Raw genomic sequence first — 18,133 nt, 5'->3', positions numbered from 1 at the left:
CCTTGCTCAAGGCCCTATTCTGCTGAGCAGCTCAGGAGGCAAGATGCCAACTGTCCCCCAAGTACAGGGATGGCTTCAATCCAGGACCAAAGGACGGCTTAGGAGGTTAGGAAAATACCTACTCTTCCAAGTGAGTGAGGGGCAGAGATGGAGACAGAAATCACCACCAGCGAAGCTGCCAGGACCCAGGGTTCACATGTCACCGGGCAGGAATACAGCCGAGGCCGTGTGTGTGAGTGTATGACAGTGTATGTCACTAGAGGGACTCAGCAACCATTTTTTTGTTTCCTACTTTTCCCCACCTTACGGCTGCTCTACCCAAGCCAGAGACACAGGCAGCCATGGAGGAGAGCAGGAGGAAATGGACTCTGGGCCACAGAGCAAATGCCCTGTGTGGCTGCCAGGATCTAGACGGGCTTATTCACTCTTGGTCCTTCCTTCGTTGCCTCTGTGCAGGCAACCTGGTGGCTAGATCTCTGGGGCGATGCCGTGGGGGAGCCATTCAATCTGCATCCACCCTGTCAGATCGGCTGGTTTCTGGTGTTTCTCTAGGAGACCAAGGCCAAGACCTAGTCTAATGAGGGAGGGGACGTGACAGGGCTGGAGCTACTTATAGCTAAGGTGCTCCAGGTAGGTTTCTTTGCCACAGGCCTCGAACAACCTTCAGAGGGAAAGAGGACAAGAACCTATTTGTCTTCTGGCATTTTAGAAGGGCAGTTCAGCCAGCTCAGTCAATCAAGCTTAGAGTCTTCTGCTGACTGTTCCAACCACTCAGGGACCCGAAGAATGAGCAGAAGGCAGATGGCATCCCATGAAGATGGTATTCTCTAACAGCCAGATAATCTCATCACAGGAGAGGCCGGTGTGCACCTGGCTCTGGGCTCCTCCCACCTGTATAAGAGCATCACCTGTCTTCACCAATTCACGCTGCACAGAATCAGCTGTGGGTGTTTTGTTCTAACAAGCCATTTTCTTGATTCTTTTATATTTCCCTTTGGTCTTATGCTCTCATTGGACACATCTGATTGTGGCCTTTCTAAAGTACCCCTCACTCTCATTCATTCTCTTCAAGGCTCTGTCACCAGAAAAGAAGCTTCAGGCTACAACCCTGTTCTCTTCTCTTCATCTCAGACACATCCTGAAAATTTTGTTCTACGGTTTCCTTTTGTTCTCTAATTGGCTAAAGTTTTGCCATTCAGAAGTTCTGGCATTCAAAACTGAACGAGGTCTCATTTCCCCAAACCCATCATCTTTCCCCCAACACCCCAATGTGAATTCCCTTCTAACTAAGGGGGTCACACATCACCAGGCAGGAACATGGCTGAGTCTGTGTGTGGATAACTTCTAACCAAGGAACCTTGCCAATTATTCCTAATCACGGATCCTTTCTGGACCTTAGAAAGACACTCAATCCTAGAAAGAAAATGGCTCTGACATTCTTTTGCGGGGGGGACATTAGCAAGGAAAGAGCAAACTGTTTACATTTTTGGACATTTTACATGGAAATGTAAAAATATTCTAATACACATCCAAAATATACTTCAAAAAAAAAAACAAAAAAAAAAAAAGAGGGGAAAAGAAGTAGTCCGTACCGGGAAAGGCTCCGCCCCCTCCTGGATCACAAACCCTTCGATAACATGCGTCAGGATTTGGGGTTTCACAATGGCCTGTGGTGGTTTATTCTCACCATTCTGGGGGGCAGTGCCGGTGATGCTGGAGGCAGAATTTCCGTTCCCTGAGGTCATGCCGGGGCTGCTGAGGTCGGTCAGTGCATGAACAATGCCCTGCCCTGTCTCTGTACAAGGGGAGAGTAGGAAAACACAAGCAGGGGAGGTCAGAACTGGGTCCAGACCAGCAGAAGGAAGGGCAGGGACTCAGCATGTGCCTGGCTTTTTCCATGGAGCCAAACGACAATGCAAAGCATGCAGTCCCCTCTGTCAATGACCCACTTAAAAGTGGCAGGTTTGATGGACACACCACCAAGTGGGACTATAATCAGTCCTGCAACCAGGCAGCTAATCAGCTAGCAGTATTTTTTAATTTCCCAACTGTGCTAAGAATAGTTAACCAAGTCAAACAGATAATAATTCTCTTTTGGGAGTTAAGACCTCGGTCAATATTGATCTGGACAAACAAGGCAATCTTCAGTTCAATGGAGAGAATGTATTTAAGGTGATAACTACAACCAGGATGAAAAGCTGCACTAGGTACAGGGCTTGGGGTGTGATGGGGTCTGGGGGAGAGAGGTTAAACCTTCTATAAAGTTTTCCATGTTAAAGGATTAGATTTTAAGCAGCCTGTGAAAGGTCAAAGTACAAACCCCAGAGATGAACACAAAGGGAACACGAGGGTTGAGCCCCAAGTGAACACAGTGCTATCCATAGGAGGCTGGTTATTGGGGGTCACGCATTAAGATACACTTGCATTCAATTTCTCCCCCAAGGTGGGGGGCTCTATGCTGCTTCTGTTGGCCCTGTGCTCTTGATCAAGCCCCTTGCCCTGTTCTCAGCTCCACATCCAGTCCAGTCCTTAGCCAACCAGAGTCCTCCCCTCCTAAGGTCTCTTCCCCTGCGGGCCTGCTGGCCTTCCTCTGAAGGACCTGACAGCGTGCTGTAAAAAGCGTGTCAAGGTGCCTACACAGAACACACCACAGGGGACCCTCCTCTTCTCCACTTCGTCGGCCCCTCTCCTGAGCTGCTCCATGATTTAGAGGTACAGACCCTCATTACCTCACTTTTGCAGCCCCCTCCCCGCCCCCTTCCCAGGCTCATTCCACACCAACTGTGTGAGCTGAAGTTGCCTGTAACCTGGAACTTCCTAAAAAAGAAAAAAAGAGAAAGAAAAAGCCATTTCTTTATTACAACAAGCCTATTGATATTAAGCGTAACCCTGCCTGTGTGTGTTACATTCTTGAAAAACGATTTCAGTACATTAGTTTAGTATTTTTGCATAAACCTTTGTATGTCGATGCTCTTATTTCATGTTAAACACTGAAAATCTCACCATGGAACAGGAATTCAGAGTCTGATATGTAGCATAAGAAATAAAAATAAACACATTTTAGAAAAGGTTTATAGCTGGTTCATTTTATTACTAGCAGTCCTAATGCTCAATAAACCAGGATAAATCTTTTTTGATAGAAAAGAATCGACTATGACACATGCCGTCACTAATCAGACCTCAGTAATTCAACTATAATAAATTTCAGAGCTGAGCACGAGCCATCCAAGAGATATGAATGATGAGATTTTTTAAAATTAATTTTTGTTTGAGACACATTCACACCAGCAAGTTGGAAAAATTCCTTTAAGTGTTTATAGTCGTTTGAAAAAAAAGTTTTTGACAGCTTTGACTTTACTGTAGAGATGAAAATCTTCCCCTTTGGAATTCGCCTCTCTAAACTATGAAGGTGTTTGGGAACTACATCAAAAAATCTTTTCTTAACTGTCCATGAATAACTAGGAGGACCAGGTCAATCAAATCAAATCAATCAAATTAAATTTCTCTGCTTTTAAATGTTAAATATTTAAGCCTGCATTTACAGAATTACATTTTCTCTTTTATTTAATATTTTAAATAGGCAAGAAAACATGTATTTTACTTAAACTGATGAATAAATGCTGTTAAAATATAGAGCTGACTATAGAAGTTAACATTTTATTTTTAGATGGTGGCAATTTACATCTAATTAGAGCCTAGTAAAATATTTCCTGACTTCTCTAATGAACTACAGATTACAGAATCACAAGATTAGAAAGTCTGGTTCATTCCCTTACCAATGCTTGAAACTTCTCTGTAATACTCCCACCACCCAGTGGTTTTGGGGCATCTGTCTGAACAGCTCTGATGGCAAAGGAACGGACTACCTCGGAGTGGTTTGTTCCCAGTGTGGGCAGTTCGGTTAAAAAGTTCTTCCTTCCCGTGAGCGAAAAATCTATCTCCTGTTAATTTCTGCCCACCTTTCTGCTCCTTAAGACCATACAGAAGAAGGCCAATTGCATTTGTATAATGGGCAATAACACAGGCTTTGACCTGGCTTAGAGACTGGTCTTTATCACTCAAACGAATGCAAGTCGTGGTCTCTTTGAGACTAGCTCTCTCACTAGCTGTAAACTAAGGACAGTAACACCACCTACCCTACAGTGTCGGGTGGCTATGGGGACCGCAGGAGATAATCCCCCGACACAGCAGCACACCAGAAGTGTTCACGAAATGCTCTTGGTGTCAGAAAGCGTATCACTCACAACCACACTCTATCTTCTCTCCTTCAGGCCAAACGCCCTCTGCTTCTTCTATTCCTTTCACGAAAGGCTGCAAGTTCATCATCATCCTAGGTGTTCTCTGTTTACATCCTTTAAAGTCAGGGACCCAGTCAACACCAACAGAAAATTCAGGGGTTGGGGTTGGTTAAGATTTTTGTTTTGTTTCTTTGAAACATGGTCACATTCCTGACTGAGAGCACAGGAGGAGGGAGACACAGGACTCCCTTGTTTTGGTTTATAATTCCTCTGTGGAAGTACTCCTTTCTCCTTGAATTCTGGGGTCACTCCCACCTCTGGCTCTTTAGATATTCATCACCAAACTGCTTCTGATGCCTTGTCTCCTTTTATGGGATCTCTCCATCCTTGCCTGATTCTTCTCCCTCCCCCACCACTACTCCCTCCCCTCTTGTGTCTCAGAGCAGTGTCTATTAATGTGCACTGGAGCACTGCAAGACAGGGCGGTGCAGGCAGACTCCTGAGGTCAGATTCTTCCCTCACGCCAAATACAGTAGTGAACAGATACATTTCAGTAGCTCCGAGTCTACAGAGCCGATGCTTAACTCTGGGAAGCAAAGACTTCTTGGAATCTCAGTTTTAAAAGAAGGATCTTATTAAGCAGGAGAATAAACAAATAAACCCTTTCACCCTAACGTTAGAAGCTATCACTGCCCATTATAACGGGCAGGTTGCAGAAGAGACAGAAGCCAAGGGACAGAGGGAGGGCGATTTACGAATATACAAAGGTTTGCGACTATTTGCTTGGCAGTCCTCTTGTGGGCCAAGGCCTCCTCATCTGCTTTAGGAACAAAGGAGTCTGGGCTATTTCTGGAATGACCAAACACAATCTCACCCCCTGCCAAGCTCAGCACTCTGAGATTAATTTAATCTGCTTCCCGCTCTCCCAGACTGCTCTGCAGCCTGCTGGAGGGAAAGCAGCTTAATAGTGAAACTTGCAGAAACCTGTCCTGCCGGCCCTGCGGCCAGATAAAAGATAGAGAGAAAGAAAGACTCTATTTCAGGAATTCTTGCTTTCTCAATTCTCTTGACCAGTCCTGAGGCTGGTGGTGCTGCTGAAGATTTCCACAGGTCTCAAAAGCCATTATACACAAATAGGCACCCAAATCTGAAAGGTGGAGGCCAGGATGCCGTGAGCACGACAGGCTGCGGGTGGTGGGGGTGGGGGTGGGGGGGGTTGGGGGTGGGAGGCAGGCCAGGGAGGGAGAATCTAGTCTTTTAATGAAGCTGCCCACAAAGGGCCAAGTATGCAGATAGGAATGAACAGGACATATGTTCTGGGGCAGTTGTTAACATTATGTAGGTCTCAACCTCTAGGTTGCCTCTCAATTCTGGTCTCATTCATAGGTTCTGGCAGAAATGTGGACCACCCAGCAGCCTGTTTGTGAGATTATTTGCACTGGGGTTCATCCTTTGTGCTAGGCAGAGCAAGTTTCTTTAGGCAGGGGCTATGTCTTGTTACCTCTGTATCTTCAGGAACTAACCCCATGCCCACTATAGGACAGCTACTTAATGTCTGTTAAACTGGATCATCTGGAACCCATGGTCTCAGTCTTCGCCGGTCGTCTCAGTCTCAGACAGGGAACTTGACACCATCTGATTTGTAAATTACTTTCCGAGGCTATAATGATTTGAGAGTAGCTAGGCCAGTGCCTCCTACAGGAGCGGCATTTCTGGGTACCTGGTCACGAAGAACAAGAGTTATTCCTTAGCCCATTTCATCCCGTTAGGGTGGAGATTTCTTCAGCAAGAAGGGGCATTAAGTTGCCCTGAAGGCTGGAGTGCTGGATTCCTTGGCCCCTTCGAAACATGGGTGTGGGCTCTAGGCATCTGGAAGCATGATGACCTCTAGAGGCAGAGCCTGGGAGGCTCCTATAAAAATGGCCCCAGCCTCAGGGCCAGTCACTAGGTGTCTAGAGAGGCTGAGCTCTCCTGCCCACTGAAGACAGAGGTCTGGATGGCCACAGCTATGCGAAATCTGGGTCATTTTAGAACTAAGTCTGATGTTCTCCACGTGTGCAGATAAAACAAAAATCAGTTATGCTGGAACGTGGCTTAGTACTAACAGTTATTATGGGCATATCAGGTGGTCTGGCTATTCATTCTGTGTGCCCCTAAAGCAAGTCCTTGAAGACCTGCTTCAGAGGACATGGAAGGCAAGCAGAGCGTCTCCTGCCCCCTCAGCGTGGTCCATGGCTTTCATTTCTATCTTCTCCAGACAGGAGGAGTATTTTAATTTACAAGACTTCTAACTACCGTTGCTTGACTGCAGCAGGAGTAAGACAGAGCTAATGAAGTTAATAAAGAATTTAAGGAAGCAAAGTAGGTGATAACATGGGTCATTTGCCTCCAGCAAATTCTGCTCGACAAATGGCAAAACAAGGTTGCTTATACAACAGAGAGCATTCTCTCCATGCCCCTGGCTCTGAAATCATGCTCACTGTGCCTCAGCTTAGCAGGCCCAATCATGCGGCCAGGATGGGGGACAGCAGGATTCCTGAAGAACCGCTTGCTCTAGAGAGAGCCCGAGTGGAGCGCCTGCGAAGTGAACGCCCAGGGAAACCATATCCAGGAGGCAGAGAGCAGCTGATCTGGTGGGTAGTAACAAAGCACAGTAAGCTGAGGGCAGCAGAAAACCCCACCAGCCACTCTTACAGTCTCTTTAGTTATTCAGAAAGAAATAAGTAAAGAAATTGGTGCCATTCTGAAAGTGAGGAAGGTCAGATATTTCATAAACACGTTTTTTGGCATCCCCACCACCGCCCCACGGCGGGGGGGGGGGGAGTAGGAAACTGAAGTGGCGGGGAGGGGGGTGGTGACGAGGGAGAAAGGGGTGGGCAGACACAGGTAGATGGGGGGACAAAGGGCAAGGGGGCAAGAGAAGGAGGACGATGGCTCCATCCTGGGACCTCACGAGTCCATCAATTAAAGAGAATCATTTGGTTAACAACCTTTAAAATGTAAATAGACACCTGTGGTCATTCACACCTTGCTGTGAGCCACTCAGATAAGCAGACAGCTTTCCTCCCAATTTCGGGACAGCAGGCTTGGTGGGAAGGGTGGGAGTGGACAGTGATCCTTCTGGATCATGGGCACTAGATCACACAGGACTGGAGTCTAGCATCTGAATTTTCCAGAAGGGGAAAAGTGTGCATTTCAGAACCAAGGCAAGGGTGGCTGCCTTGTATGTGGAAGACAGTAGCTTCTAAAACATGCACAAAAGGAGCTCTTAGTCACGGGGAAACCGCAGGCCCCTTCCTACCCCGGGGGTCTTCTGAGTATCACAAGGCAGGAGGCACCAATGCCCAATGTTCGTAACTTTTTCAGGGGAAGAGTCACAGGGGGCTCCGGGGCCCCTGGCCGAGCAGTCGCAGGAGGGCGAGGCTCTGGGTCCACGCCTGGACTCCTGCAGGGGAGCCGGCCGGCGGAACGCAAGGGGAGGCTGAGCCGGGTAGCCCCACACCCGCTCTCAGTGACACGGCCGAACGACCTTGCTGAGTCCGGGTTAAGAGGACCGGAGGGCAGACGTGCTCCTCAGACCTGAAGCATCCGGGCTGAGCGGCTCCGGCCGAGGCATCTGCTAGGGAGGGCTCCTCCTCCTCCTCCCTGGCAGCCATTACCATACAGCTGACTTTCACGCTGTCTCTCAGGACACAGGCCGAGAGAGCGGCCCTTCTGACTCACCCACAATCCCCAGCCACAGTGTACATAAGCTGAATTGTAAACAGCTGAATGTTTTCCAAGCTGCCACCCCCGGCGATGAAGGCAGGAATCAATGGAGCGGACAGCCACCCTCCCCCATACAGGTCAGGACAGCGGGAGCAACGGGGGTTTCCGAACAGCTGCAGGGCCGGCTTCCCGGCCCACGGACCCAGCAGACTCGGCAGCAGCACCTGCAAGGCCACGGGGTGACTTCCCACAGGACAGGTCGGTGCACCTGGGAATCGCAGCTACCTCTCGCGGGATCCAAGGCGGAGGCCGAGGGCTCCCAGATACTCTCCCATCACGGCTCCCTGGCGGATGCTAGGACTTCAAAAGACCAAATGTCTGGAACCAGTGGGAGAGGCTGTGCACGCGAGACCTCAAGATCACAGGAGGTGGACGTCAGCAGGGCAGAGGAAGACTCTGGCTCTGGGTTCATCCTCTGGCTCCACCTTTGACTACCCGCGAGCTGCGAGCACTTGGTACCTGCTCTGAGCCTCAGTCTCTCCGTCTATAAAAAAGAGGATCACACTGCCTATCTAACAAGGTTACAGTGAATAGAATTTTTATATGTAAGATATGTGGCGTTGATCACATTTAGAAGCTGTGCTACAAGGCAGCTAAGTCTTTAGGATCAGAAAGCCCTTAGGCTTAAATCCTAGTTTGTAATCCTGGACAAATTACTCTAGGCCTTAGTTTCCTTATCCGTAAAATGGGTACTTAGACCTGTCTCACATGGCTGCAGTAAAGATTCAATAAGATAATGCAGGGACAACACACGATCAGGCAGGATTTGGCCATAGGAGGGCTAACGTCACTGAAACCTGAGAGATTAGGAAACCCGCCTTAATCTCTTAATCTCGCTCTCATAGAGCCTGGCTTCGTGTAGCCTCGGGGCAGAGTTATTCTCCCACTGGCCCAAACTCCGGTACCTTTCATGTTCCTCAGACACCCTGGGCCACTCAGGGTGTCAAGTCCTTGTCCTTTTGAGGTCAGGCTTCAGGGAAAAAAGTTACTTCCACTTTGACAATGACTACAACATAACAGAAATGCACTTGCCTTCGGGGCAAACCAAAGGTCTCAATTCACCTTCAACAGTGATTAATCCAAAGGAGGAGACAACCACTATGTTCCCTTTGTACACAGTTCTTTCACTACATTCCCTTTGTACACAGTTCTTTCGTAAGGAGTCCCAGGGTATCACAGAGAAGTGCAGAACCCCAGAAACCAGAAAAGATAACTTTGGAGCAACTAAACTACAAAGGCAGTTTAGCCTGTGGAAAGAAGTTAAAGGCTGAAGGTAAAATTATGGAAGATGGATTTCTTGTTAAATCCAGTTGTTAAAAAAAGACACACAAAGTGAATTCTCTAATTATTTTCAGGTTGATAAAAGTAAAGGCCATTATGTTGCCTGATATGCTTATTTATTTACCAAGTGCAGTAGCACTAATATTCTTAGATAAATGGGAGAGAGAAGAGGAGGAGGAGGAGGAGGAGGAGGAAGAGGAGGAGGAGGAGGGAGACAGAGAGAGGGGGAAAAAGCTAAGCCTCAGCTGTCTTATCTATACAATGGGATGATGATATTAACTTGCAAACCAATCCTCCCGATCATTTCTGCTCTTGGAAAACATCACTCCGTTCCTAAAACCATTGTCCAAGTCTGCAATCACCTTCCTATCCTACCAATCAGCTGACAGAACAGATTAATACTGACCACTGGAGACCTGAAAATATAGACTTAATCGATTTTTTGAAAAAAACAGTATTTGACTGGTATTAATTTTGTTTCCATCTGAAGTGTCATTTGCTTTGACTGTTTTAAACATGTTTTAGTATAGACTGGATTAATATAGATTTGGATTGTATGGATTTAGGTCACATACGGATGGTTTCAAATACGCTCAAGATATCAGTAACTAGGGATAATTATATAGTATTTGAGACATAACAGCCATGCAGCTAGGGCCTTAACAATAACCCCCAGTGGTCATGAGCTTTCATTTTCTTGCCAATAGTCTCAATCTTCAGTGTCAAGCCCAGTCCTCCTAATCTATTGGGGAAGAGCTGGACACTCCATCTGACAGTCATCTCTTTTTAAGAGAAGCTATAATAAATTTCTCTGCTGAGGAGAAAATCATCCAGAAAATAGATATTTGCTTTAAAGGCTGTCCTAATAGTAAATGGCAATACTCTTCAACATCTGAACTTATGTCAGAATTGGCAATCCCTGTTTAATAACAATCCTTTCTCTGGCAATGCAGAAAGAATGTGCTCTTCTTCTAGACTTATCTAAACTAAAAAAAAAAAAAATTATCTGGAAATTGAAAGAAAAGCACATCCTTTTTCATGAACTATAAATAATTTGGAAGGGGAAGGAAAAAAAAAACCTGTTAAGTTTACCATGCTGGCTGAGATGATCTTAGGATGAATCACACAACAATGTATTAAATTATGCGTTATGGTTCTTACTACACCTTCTATCTTCAAAAACTAACATTGGTGGGCGCCCGGGTGGTTCAGTCAGTTAAGCACCCGACTTTGGCTCAGGTCACGATCTCACAGTCCGTGAGTTCAAGCATTGCATCGGGCTCTGTGCTGTCCGCACAGAGTCTGCTTCCACCTCAGATCATCCATCTTCCTCTCACTCTCTCTCTCTGCCCCTCTCCTGCTCGCACTCTCTCTCTCTCTCAAATATGAATAAACATTAAAAAAATTTTTAAAAAACCCCTAACATTCGTAACTGTATAACTCTTGCTTAACTATAAAATAGCCCATTGCTTGGCTGCGTCTATCATTCTCTACTTTTGTTACTGATGGGACAAAATCCAGAATCTTTAAGGTTTTTGTCTTGGATAAACAAATGGTTAATTAGTTTCCTAACCACTCCTCAAGTGTCATGAAGTTGAATTCAAGGTGGTCTGCCTCTGAGTTTCTCAAATCAGTGGTCTGATGTAGCTAGTAATTCCAAGTGAAATTCTGAAAGAAGTTAGTGCTCAAAATGAAACCTGCATCTATTCGAGAGATGAATAAGTAATCTTAAATAGGCACACTTCTTAGTTTTTTAACATAAAACACAGCAGAATCTTTAAATGGTGACTCACATTATAGTCTGAACCATGCCATAGAAGCTCTTAAAACCTAAAGCTACACACGTTCATACATCCACTTTGAGGGGTAGTCCAGCCATGTTTTCCAACAAACAAGGTGCCAAGTCACTGCAGAGAGAGTCATTTCTGTTACTGGCACAAAGGCCTCAGGAGGGCAGATTGCATAAGGCAGCAGTCCCCAGCCTGCTTTTCCACGGGGGTGGAAAACACAATAGCATCCTCTTTCCAGCCACTTTGGTGACATTCCTCCTGACCACAGAAAGTCATCATCTTCATCTTCCAGTTGCCAAATGGCTCAAAAAAAAGGGAATAAAAGAGACAATATCATTCATGGAGACTCCTTATTTTCATTTCCCGACTCTCCTCTCTAGTAGATGTATCTTTTCAGAAGAGAATCTTTTTGAGGGCAGGACCAAGTCTGTCTGGAGATCAAATGACATTGAATAGCTGGGAGAAACTTTAATATAAACTTGGAATGACTCGAAGAAGAGGGGGGGAAATAAAACCCTTGGTAAAAAGCCTACTAGCGTGGGGCAGCACTATCAGAACTCGAACCACCATTGCACTCCCTAGTTTTGTAAATTTAAATTTTATTTTGGCTTACTGATCCAGCAAGGGACTCTGATAGGATGTGGGTGAACTTTATTTGGCAAATGGTTACCAAATGGCTAGCCTGAGGCCCACAGCCCAAAGGAGGGCAGAAACTTAGAGGATGAGTCTGAGGATAAGTTCTTGTCTTTCCACATTCACAACAGTAGAAAAAAAAAAAAAAGACAAAAAGACAGGAACTCACACGTGGGGGTTCTTAATTCTGAGACAGTCATCATTTCTTTTTTTCTTAAACAAGAAAACCTAGGGAGGGGACAGCCTATGTGAGAGTGTGTAAGACCAGAGAAAGAACAGCTCAAGTTTATAAGACCATCTATCCATGTATTCCTCTTCTCTTAGTTTATTCTCTTTCCCTTGGAAAGATCAGAACTAAAGGATCCCAAGTATCTGAGACAGGAAATGAGTAAGGCAGGAAGAAGGATGTGGTCTGAAAAAGAGTGGATTCTGGGGCTGAGCCAGAGTGAGTAACAGGCACAGGGTCATAGATGGGGGAGGGGGTCTTGGTGGCAGGAACAGAAGTTTCAGGTTCAATCAGCTTAGACTAGAAAGTCAGTGACAGAGGACTTATGTCCAGAGAAGCAGAACAACAGCTTCCTAAAAGGTTATCCTCTACTGAAAGGCAGAGAAGCAATAGCTGACGAGGCCTACAGCCAGGAGAATCATTACAGGGACAGGAGGAAGAAGAGCTGGAGTTTCCTCCTTTCTTTGAGGGAAGTGGAAATAATAGACGTTGAGTGTGCTTGACAAGGGTAAATTAGAAATTATGTCAGGACCTGGAAGAGAACTGGAAAAAGCTGGGCAGTGAGTACATGATGAAATACCAATGTTCCTGAAGCATCTATGTGCCACATCTCAGTAAAACAACAGCTTTAAAAAAGGAAAGAAAAAAAAAAGGAGTGACAACAGGAGAGACGGCTCAAGCAAAACACAGTTGGGTAACTGAGAAACCAACTCAAGAACAACAGAAATACAGACCAAGAAACCACCTACTTTCTCAAGATTAAGGTTGGAGGGGAAAAGGCATCTATCCTTCCCAGTGTGTGTAGACAAGCCTAGAAACAGATCTTGGGTGGGCAGGGCTCCCATGATGAAGAGTGCCTGGAAAGGGCAGGTGCCAAAAGAGCACCATTACCCATCTGCTGGACCCTCTGTGAAACAAGCCAGCCCCTGGGAATGAGCCAAACCAGAAACTTTGGTTCCTGCCTTGCAGGGACTGGAATTTAGGGACAGAAACAGTGAGAAACAGTTTATCAGCTGATTCAAAAAGGGTGGATATTTCCAAATACAGATCCAGATGTTGGGGGCTACGTGGGAAAATCACTTTTATATTCTCCACAGTGCCTAGGGCAAGGCTTTACATGAAGCAGGAGCCTAATAAAAGTGTGTTAATCTGGGTGAAACCAAAACTACTCAGCTGTGCAGGCATCTTAAGATTCCCGACAGAACCTTCTGCCCTATAATCAACACACTTAGTTACTTTCTTCCTATTTTACAGTGGAATGATATGAAACCCTACATCCCCGTGACCTAAACCTAAGCCCTAATCCACAGACACTGCCACAGGTCTGCTGCCCTGTACTGGAATAAAAGATGGGGAGGGCAGGGAGGCAGAAATATAGGTGCAACAAGGAATTTCTTTCCTTCATTAGCCTGTCATTTTCAGACTCACCTAGGAATCCTGGCAGTTCCAACATTTGGGATGACTCAGGAGGAGAAGAAAAATCCCAGGTGAATGATAATTGGATTACCCAGTTATGCCCCAGAGCCAAATGGCTGGAAAAGGCCAGGACAGCAGGGTCTGATACAGTTAAAGTGACATTATTTTCTAAACCAAAAATCAAGACACTTGGGCTGATAGACAATGGAATGGAAGATTCTAAATTGGGGCTGTCCTAGAAAAATCGGGGACATATGGTGGATTTAGGTCGGTTGCTTATTTCACAACAAGGGATCCTCTGGGCCCAATATGCTAATGGAGGGGATTAGAGCCCTAGGATGGGAGACATCTAAGGGGAAAGCTGTCACTGATTTGTAAAGCAGGCAAAAGAATAAAAGAGTGTGTCTGTAGACCGCACTGGAAGAAGGGGAACATTCTGGCTATGGAGTAGGCAGGAAAGGAAAGTTGATCAGAACTGAAAGTATGTCACTGAAATCTGTTTAGGCATCGAAGGCAGGAGTGGGGAAGGGACGAAGAGGTGGGATCACTGGCACTGACTGGTGGTATCCAACGATATAGAAGTCAGGGGCCAGGAGTTCAGATGGTAGCTTCATCATTAAACTAATGGCAACCTAGCCTTGGGCAAATTATTCCCCTCTCTGCGGACTTCAATTTAAACAGAATCTCGAAAATCCCGATTTTTATGTAAAGAATCCACAATTCAGTATACCTTCATTTGGCACAGAAAGGGAGAAAACGCTCTTCTAAAAATGGAAGACAGGACAGACACAGAACAGCTTGTCCCTTTCCATCCAATTAAAAACCTCGTGAGACTGAACTAGATTAAAAACAAAACTCTCCAGCGAAGCGGCAGGCCCTCCAAGCGAAGCAGTCCCCTACCAACAGAGCGCGGCGGAGGGCAGCAGCCTTGGCCCTAAACGGCCGGTCCATCCCCCGGTGGATGGCCGTCCCCGGAGGACGGGGGTGGGGGTGGGGTGCGCGGGGACCGGGGGCAGGGGCGCGGACACACGGAAGCGTTCGGCACGCCCAGGTTGACACAGCGGCTTCCGGGGGAGTGCGGGGCAGGCAGGGTCCCCGGCGACGGGGGAGGCAGAGGGCACCTCCCAGGCGCCGAGAGGGCGAGAGTCGCGGGCTGGCACGGCCTGGCAGCCGAGCAGGCCCGGGCCGGGAGTGGCACCGGAGGGCGGTGCCCGGCTTCCAGTGCGACGAGCGCGGGCCGCGGGCCCCCTCCTGGCGTGAACCCCTCCCCCGCCACGGACACTGACCTGTCCAGGGCCCGGCTGGGCCTGGCCGGGCGGGGCCTACGCAGCCCCTCGGCCGGGCGCCGCCTCGCACGGGGTCCCGGGCCCGGGCGGGCCGCCTCCTCTCCGCCGGGAGCCTCCGAGCCGGGGCCCGGGGCTGCCGCGGCGCATCCGACCGCACCGGCCCGGCCGGCGTCAACAAAGGGCGGCGGGGGCGCGAGGCCGGGGCGGGGGCGCGGGCGGCGGCCGGATTGCGCGCGCGCGGCGGGCGCTCGAGGGCTGCAGCCGCCGCGGAGACAATGCGGCGCGTCCCGGCAGGGCTCCCGCGGCCGCCTCCGCCGGGGGCGGGGCGCGGGGCGGGGCGGGGCCTGGGTCATGCGGGGCGGGGCCTCCGGGAGGCGGGGCGCCGGCGCGGAAGCCGGGCCGCGCGTTTCCTTTGTGCAGCCGCGCCGGCCCCGCCCCGCGCCCTCCGGAAGGCGCCTCGAGCCCGGCGGCGGGTTAGGGACTTGGGCTTTCGATTTAGGGAGGCGAGCGCCGCGCGGCCCGTCGGAAGTCCCCAGTGCGGTGGTGGACTGTGGAGTCCCGCCCCGCCAATTCGGAGCAATAATAATAAGGACTAGCAGTAGTGTGTCAAGCCCTACGCGCACGCATTCCCACTTAGGGTTCACAATAACCCTACAAGTAGTCATTATTCTCCCCACTGGGAACTGAGGATCACAGATGTTAAGTAATGACCAAAGTGACCCAGTTACACCTCCATAAACGGGGATAATGCTTACTCTTTAGGCTTACTGTGAAGGTTAAGTGAGGACATTTACTCAAATTGCCTGCAGTGCTTGGCACACAGTTGGAGCCCAATAAATGTTACTTCTCTTCCTAAACCACACTGAGTTAAACTGAATTGTCGTGGCAAGCACATTCCTAGTCAGTAGATAACGCTAGGAGCTGCAGGGGATACCAACGATGTACAAGGGTGACTCAACACTTCTCACCACCCCGCCCCCCAGCTTTATCAGGAATAGATGACACGAACTTCTTTCTCCATGCTTGACTTCTTTCTATTCCCAACATTTCCCCATTTTCTTGCCTTTCTTGGCATTCGTATTCTCCCCTCCCACTGCCTTTTTCCTTCAGGCCTCATCCCTCTTTCTTTGTTCCTGCGTCTTACATTTATTTTATATGCTGTGTTTACTTCACTCCCTCTTTTCCTTATTCCTTTTTTTCTTCGAGTTTTCAAACCTCCTTTCTTACACTTATAAACAAAGGTAACATAGGATAGAATACTCGACTTCTACTTTCCTGCCTCCCTGACTTTACTTGCTCTAGTCCCTCCTAGATTGCCCTTTCCCCAACTCTGCATGTCTAGGTCTCACTTATCCTTCAAACTCTGGATTCAAGAACAAATGGTCAGCAAACTTTTTCCGTAAGGAACCAGATGGCAAATATTTTAGATTTTGCAGGATATACTTTTTCTGTTGCAACTCTTCAGCTCTGCTGTTGTAGCAGGACATAGCCATAGACACATGACCACATGAATAAGTGTGGCTGTGTTCCAATAAAACTTTATGGACACTGAAATTTAGATTTCATATAATTTTCACATATCATGAAGTATTCTTTTGATTCTTAAAAAAACTTTTTAAATGTAAAAACCATTGTTCAATGGTTTACAAAAACTTGTGTTGTGATGGATTTGGCCCTTGGGATGTAGTTTGCCAACCCTTGCTCTAGAACAACGCCACTTCCTCCCAGTGATCTACCCTGATAATCTCTACGTGGTAGTAACTTTTCCCTCTTAACTTTTAAAGCACTTACATATAATCCTTCTATGGCATTTATCACATTTTGGTTTTTATTGTATGTTTCCTTCCTGTGCATTTCTCATCTTTCCCAGCAGAACTTAAGCTCTTTGAACGTAGGGTACAGACCTTATTTCTCTATATATTACTTCCCATCCCACAGTGCTTTGCATGGAGCAGGCATGCAAACATATACAGAATTGATAAATATTTAAGACTTGGGTGGTTGACAATAGTTTCCACTGTGCAAAGCTTACTTCTCTCAAGAGACAGTACCTCAGGAACAGGATGCTTGTTATATGTATAGATTTCAGAAAGAGATTTTTGAGAGCTTTATAGAGAAGACAGAGAAAGCTAGGAAAATGTCAGTTCATTTAGGAGTTGTGGGATAAGATGTACTTGAACAAAGAATGTATGTTATCACCAACCTGCAGACAGAGCATGCGTCCTCAGTCGGGTCTTAGTCAATATTTCTATCAGCAAATTGGTTAAAGACAAAGAGAACATGCTATATAATTTACAGGTGGCAAAGTTAAGCAGAGGAGTTAATATAATGAATAACAAAATTCAGATATAAAACATTCCTGCCCCTTCCCTTATCCTCTCTGTGCCTCTGTTTTCTTATCTTTAAAATGGAGATGATAAAAGTTCCTGTCTCAGAGGGTTACTGTCAGGATTAAATGAGGAAATACACAAAAAGGCCGGCAGAGAAGGCTCAGTAAATATTAGCTATTAACTATTACTATTTTCTGGCTAGGCAGGAACTATGGGCTGAGTTCACAAAATAACATTTAACAAATATAATTAACTATATTTTGGCTCAAAATATAAATTGTACAAGTTTGAGAGTGAGGAGACCTGGAATGATAGCAGCCCATGTAAAAAGAAACCTCAAAAACAAACTAAAAAATAACCCCCAAACCCAACCCTCTGGAATTCAGGTGATTCAGTGCTCGGTGAACCAAGGGTGCCATTCCCCTGCATCCGAGGAGCTAATGTGGGGCTCTGGGCGTATCATGCTAATGAAGGAAGGTGAAGGAGTTATACTTAGAGCCAGAGTCAGGGCACTGCAGTTTAATAGCAGTGGGACCTTGACCCTCTGCAGGCTTTTACTCCCTCCTCTGAATTATGGGAACAATAATATTGACCTCCCAGGGGTATTATGAGTTGAGTTCAGGAAAATCTTGGAACAGTCCTTGGCACACAATAGGTGTTCAAACAAATGTCAGTTCCCCCCTACCATACCATGCAGATATAGGAAACAGTCCTGCCCCTTGAAAGGCTTATAAAGCTAGGTCCAGGTGCCAACTTATGGTGGCTGGTGGCTTTTTATGTTTGGAATTACTGTGCTTAATTTTGGGGCTCACACTTTGGGAGAATTAATGAAAAGGTAGAATGTGGCTAAACAAGAATGACCAGATGGTGGGAATGGGAGGTCTTGACACCGGATGGGTAACAAAAAAAAAAAAAAAAAAAAAAAAAGAAGCAAAAGATCTCAGCTATGTAAGCCTGGAGATTTTCCTTTTTTCAATGGGAGGGAGGGGAAAGAGACATGGTAACTGTCTCCAGACACTGCCAGAGAGGGACTCTGTTACAATTCACGAGACAGTCACAGCCAGTAGTAGAAGTTCCAGGAGAACTGGTTCGGGCTCAATTTGAAGAGCAACTTTTTGATAATTAGAGCGATTCCACAGTGAAATGGGCTGCTTTTCAAATTGGT

The 18,133-nt window shown here is 46.9% G+C and overlaps 1 protein-coding gene across 8 annotated transcripts in view; it reads right to left on the bottom strand.

Annotated features, from left to right (window-relative positions):
- The window catches only part of PHC2 (polyhomeotic homolog 2), a 53,692-nt gene that overhangs the window by 11,646 nt on the left and 23,913 nt on the right, over nt 1–18,133 (bottom strand). For 5 of the 8 annotated variants that reach the window (XM_047083595.1, XM_047083596.1, XM_047083598.1 and 2 more), the window contains one exon: nt 1,593–1,795. In XM_047083595.1, the coding sequence (XP_046939551.1) occupies nt 1,593–1,795 (203 nt within the window). Of the gene's footprint in view, nt 1–1,592; nt 1,796–8,231; nt 8,255–14,638; nt 14,799–16,841; nt 16,887–18,133 lie in introns of those variants that run through there. The other 3 variants (XM_047083594.1, XM_047083601.1, XM_047083600.1) reach the window with 3 other exon arrangements.

The sequence above is a fragment of the Lynx rufus genome, unplaced genomic scaffold (assembly GCF_022079265.1).
Source record: "Lynx rufus isolate CCGP_SWC_20201006 ecotype Redwood Valley unplaced genomic scaffold, mLynRuf1.p SCAF_2, whole genome shotgun sequence".
Classification (NCBI taxonomy): Eukaryota; Metazoa; Chordata; class Mammalia; order Carnivora; family Felidae; genus Lynx; species Lynx rufus.
The sequence above is the reverse complement of the archived record's forward strand: the minus strand, read 5'-3'. Positions and strand labels throughout refer to the sequence as shown.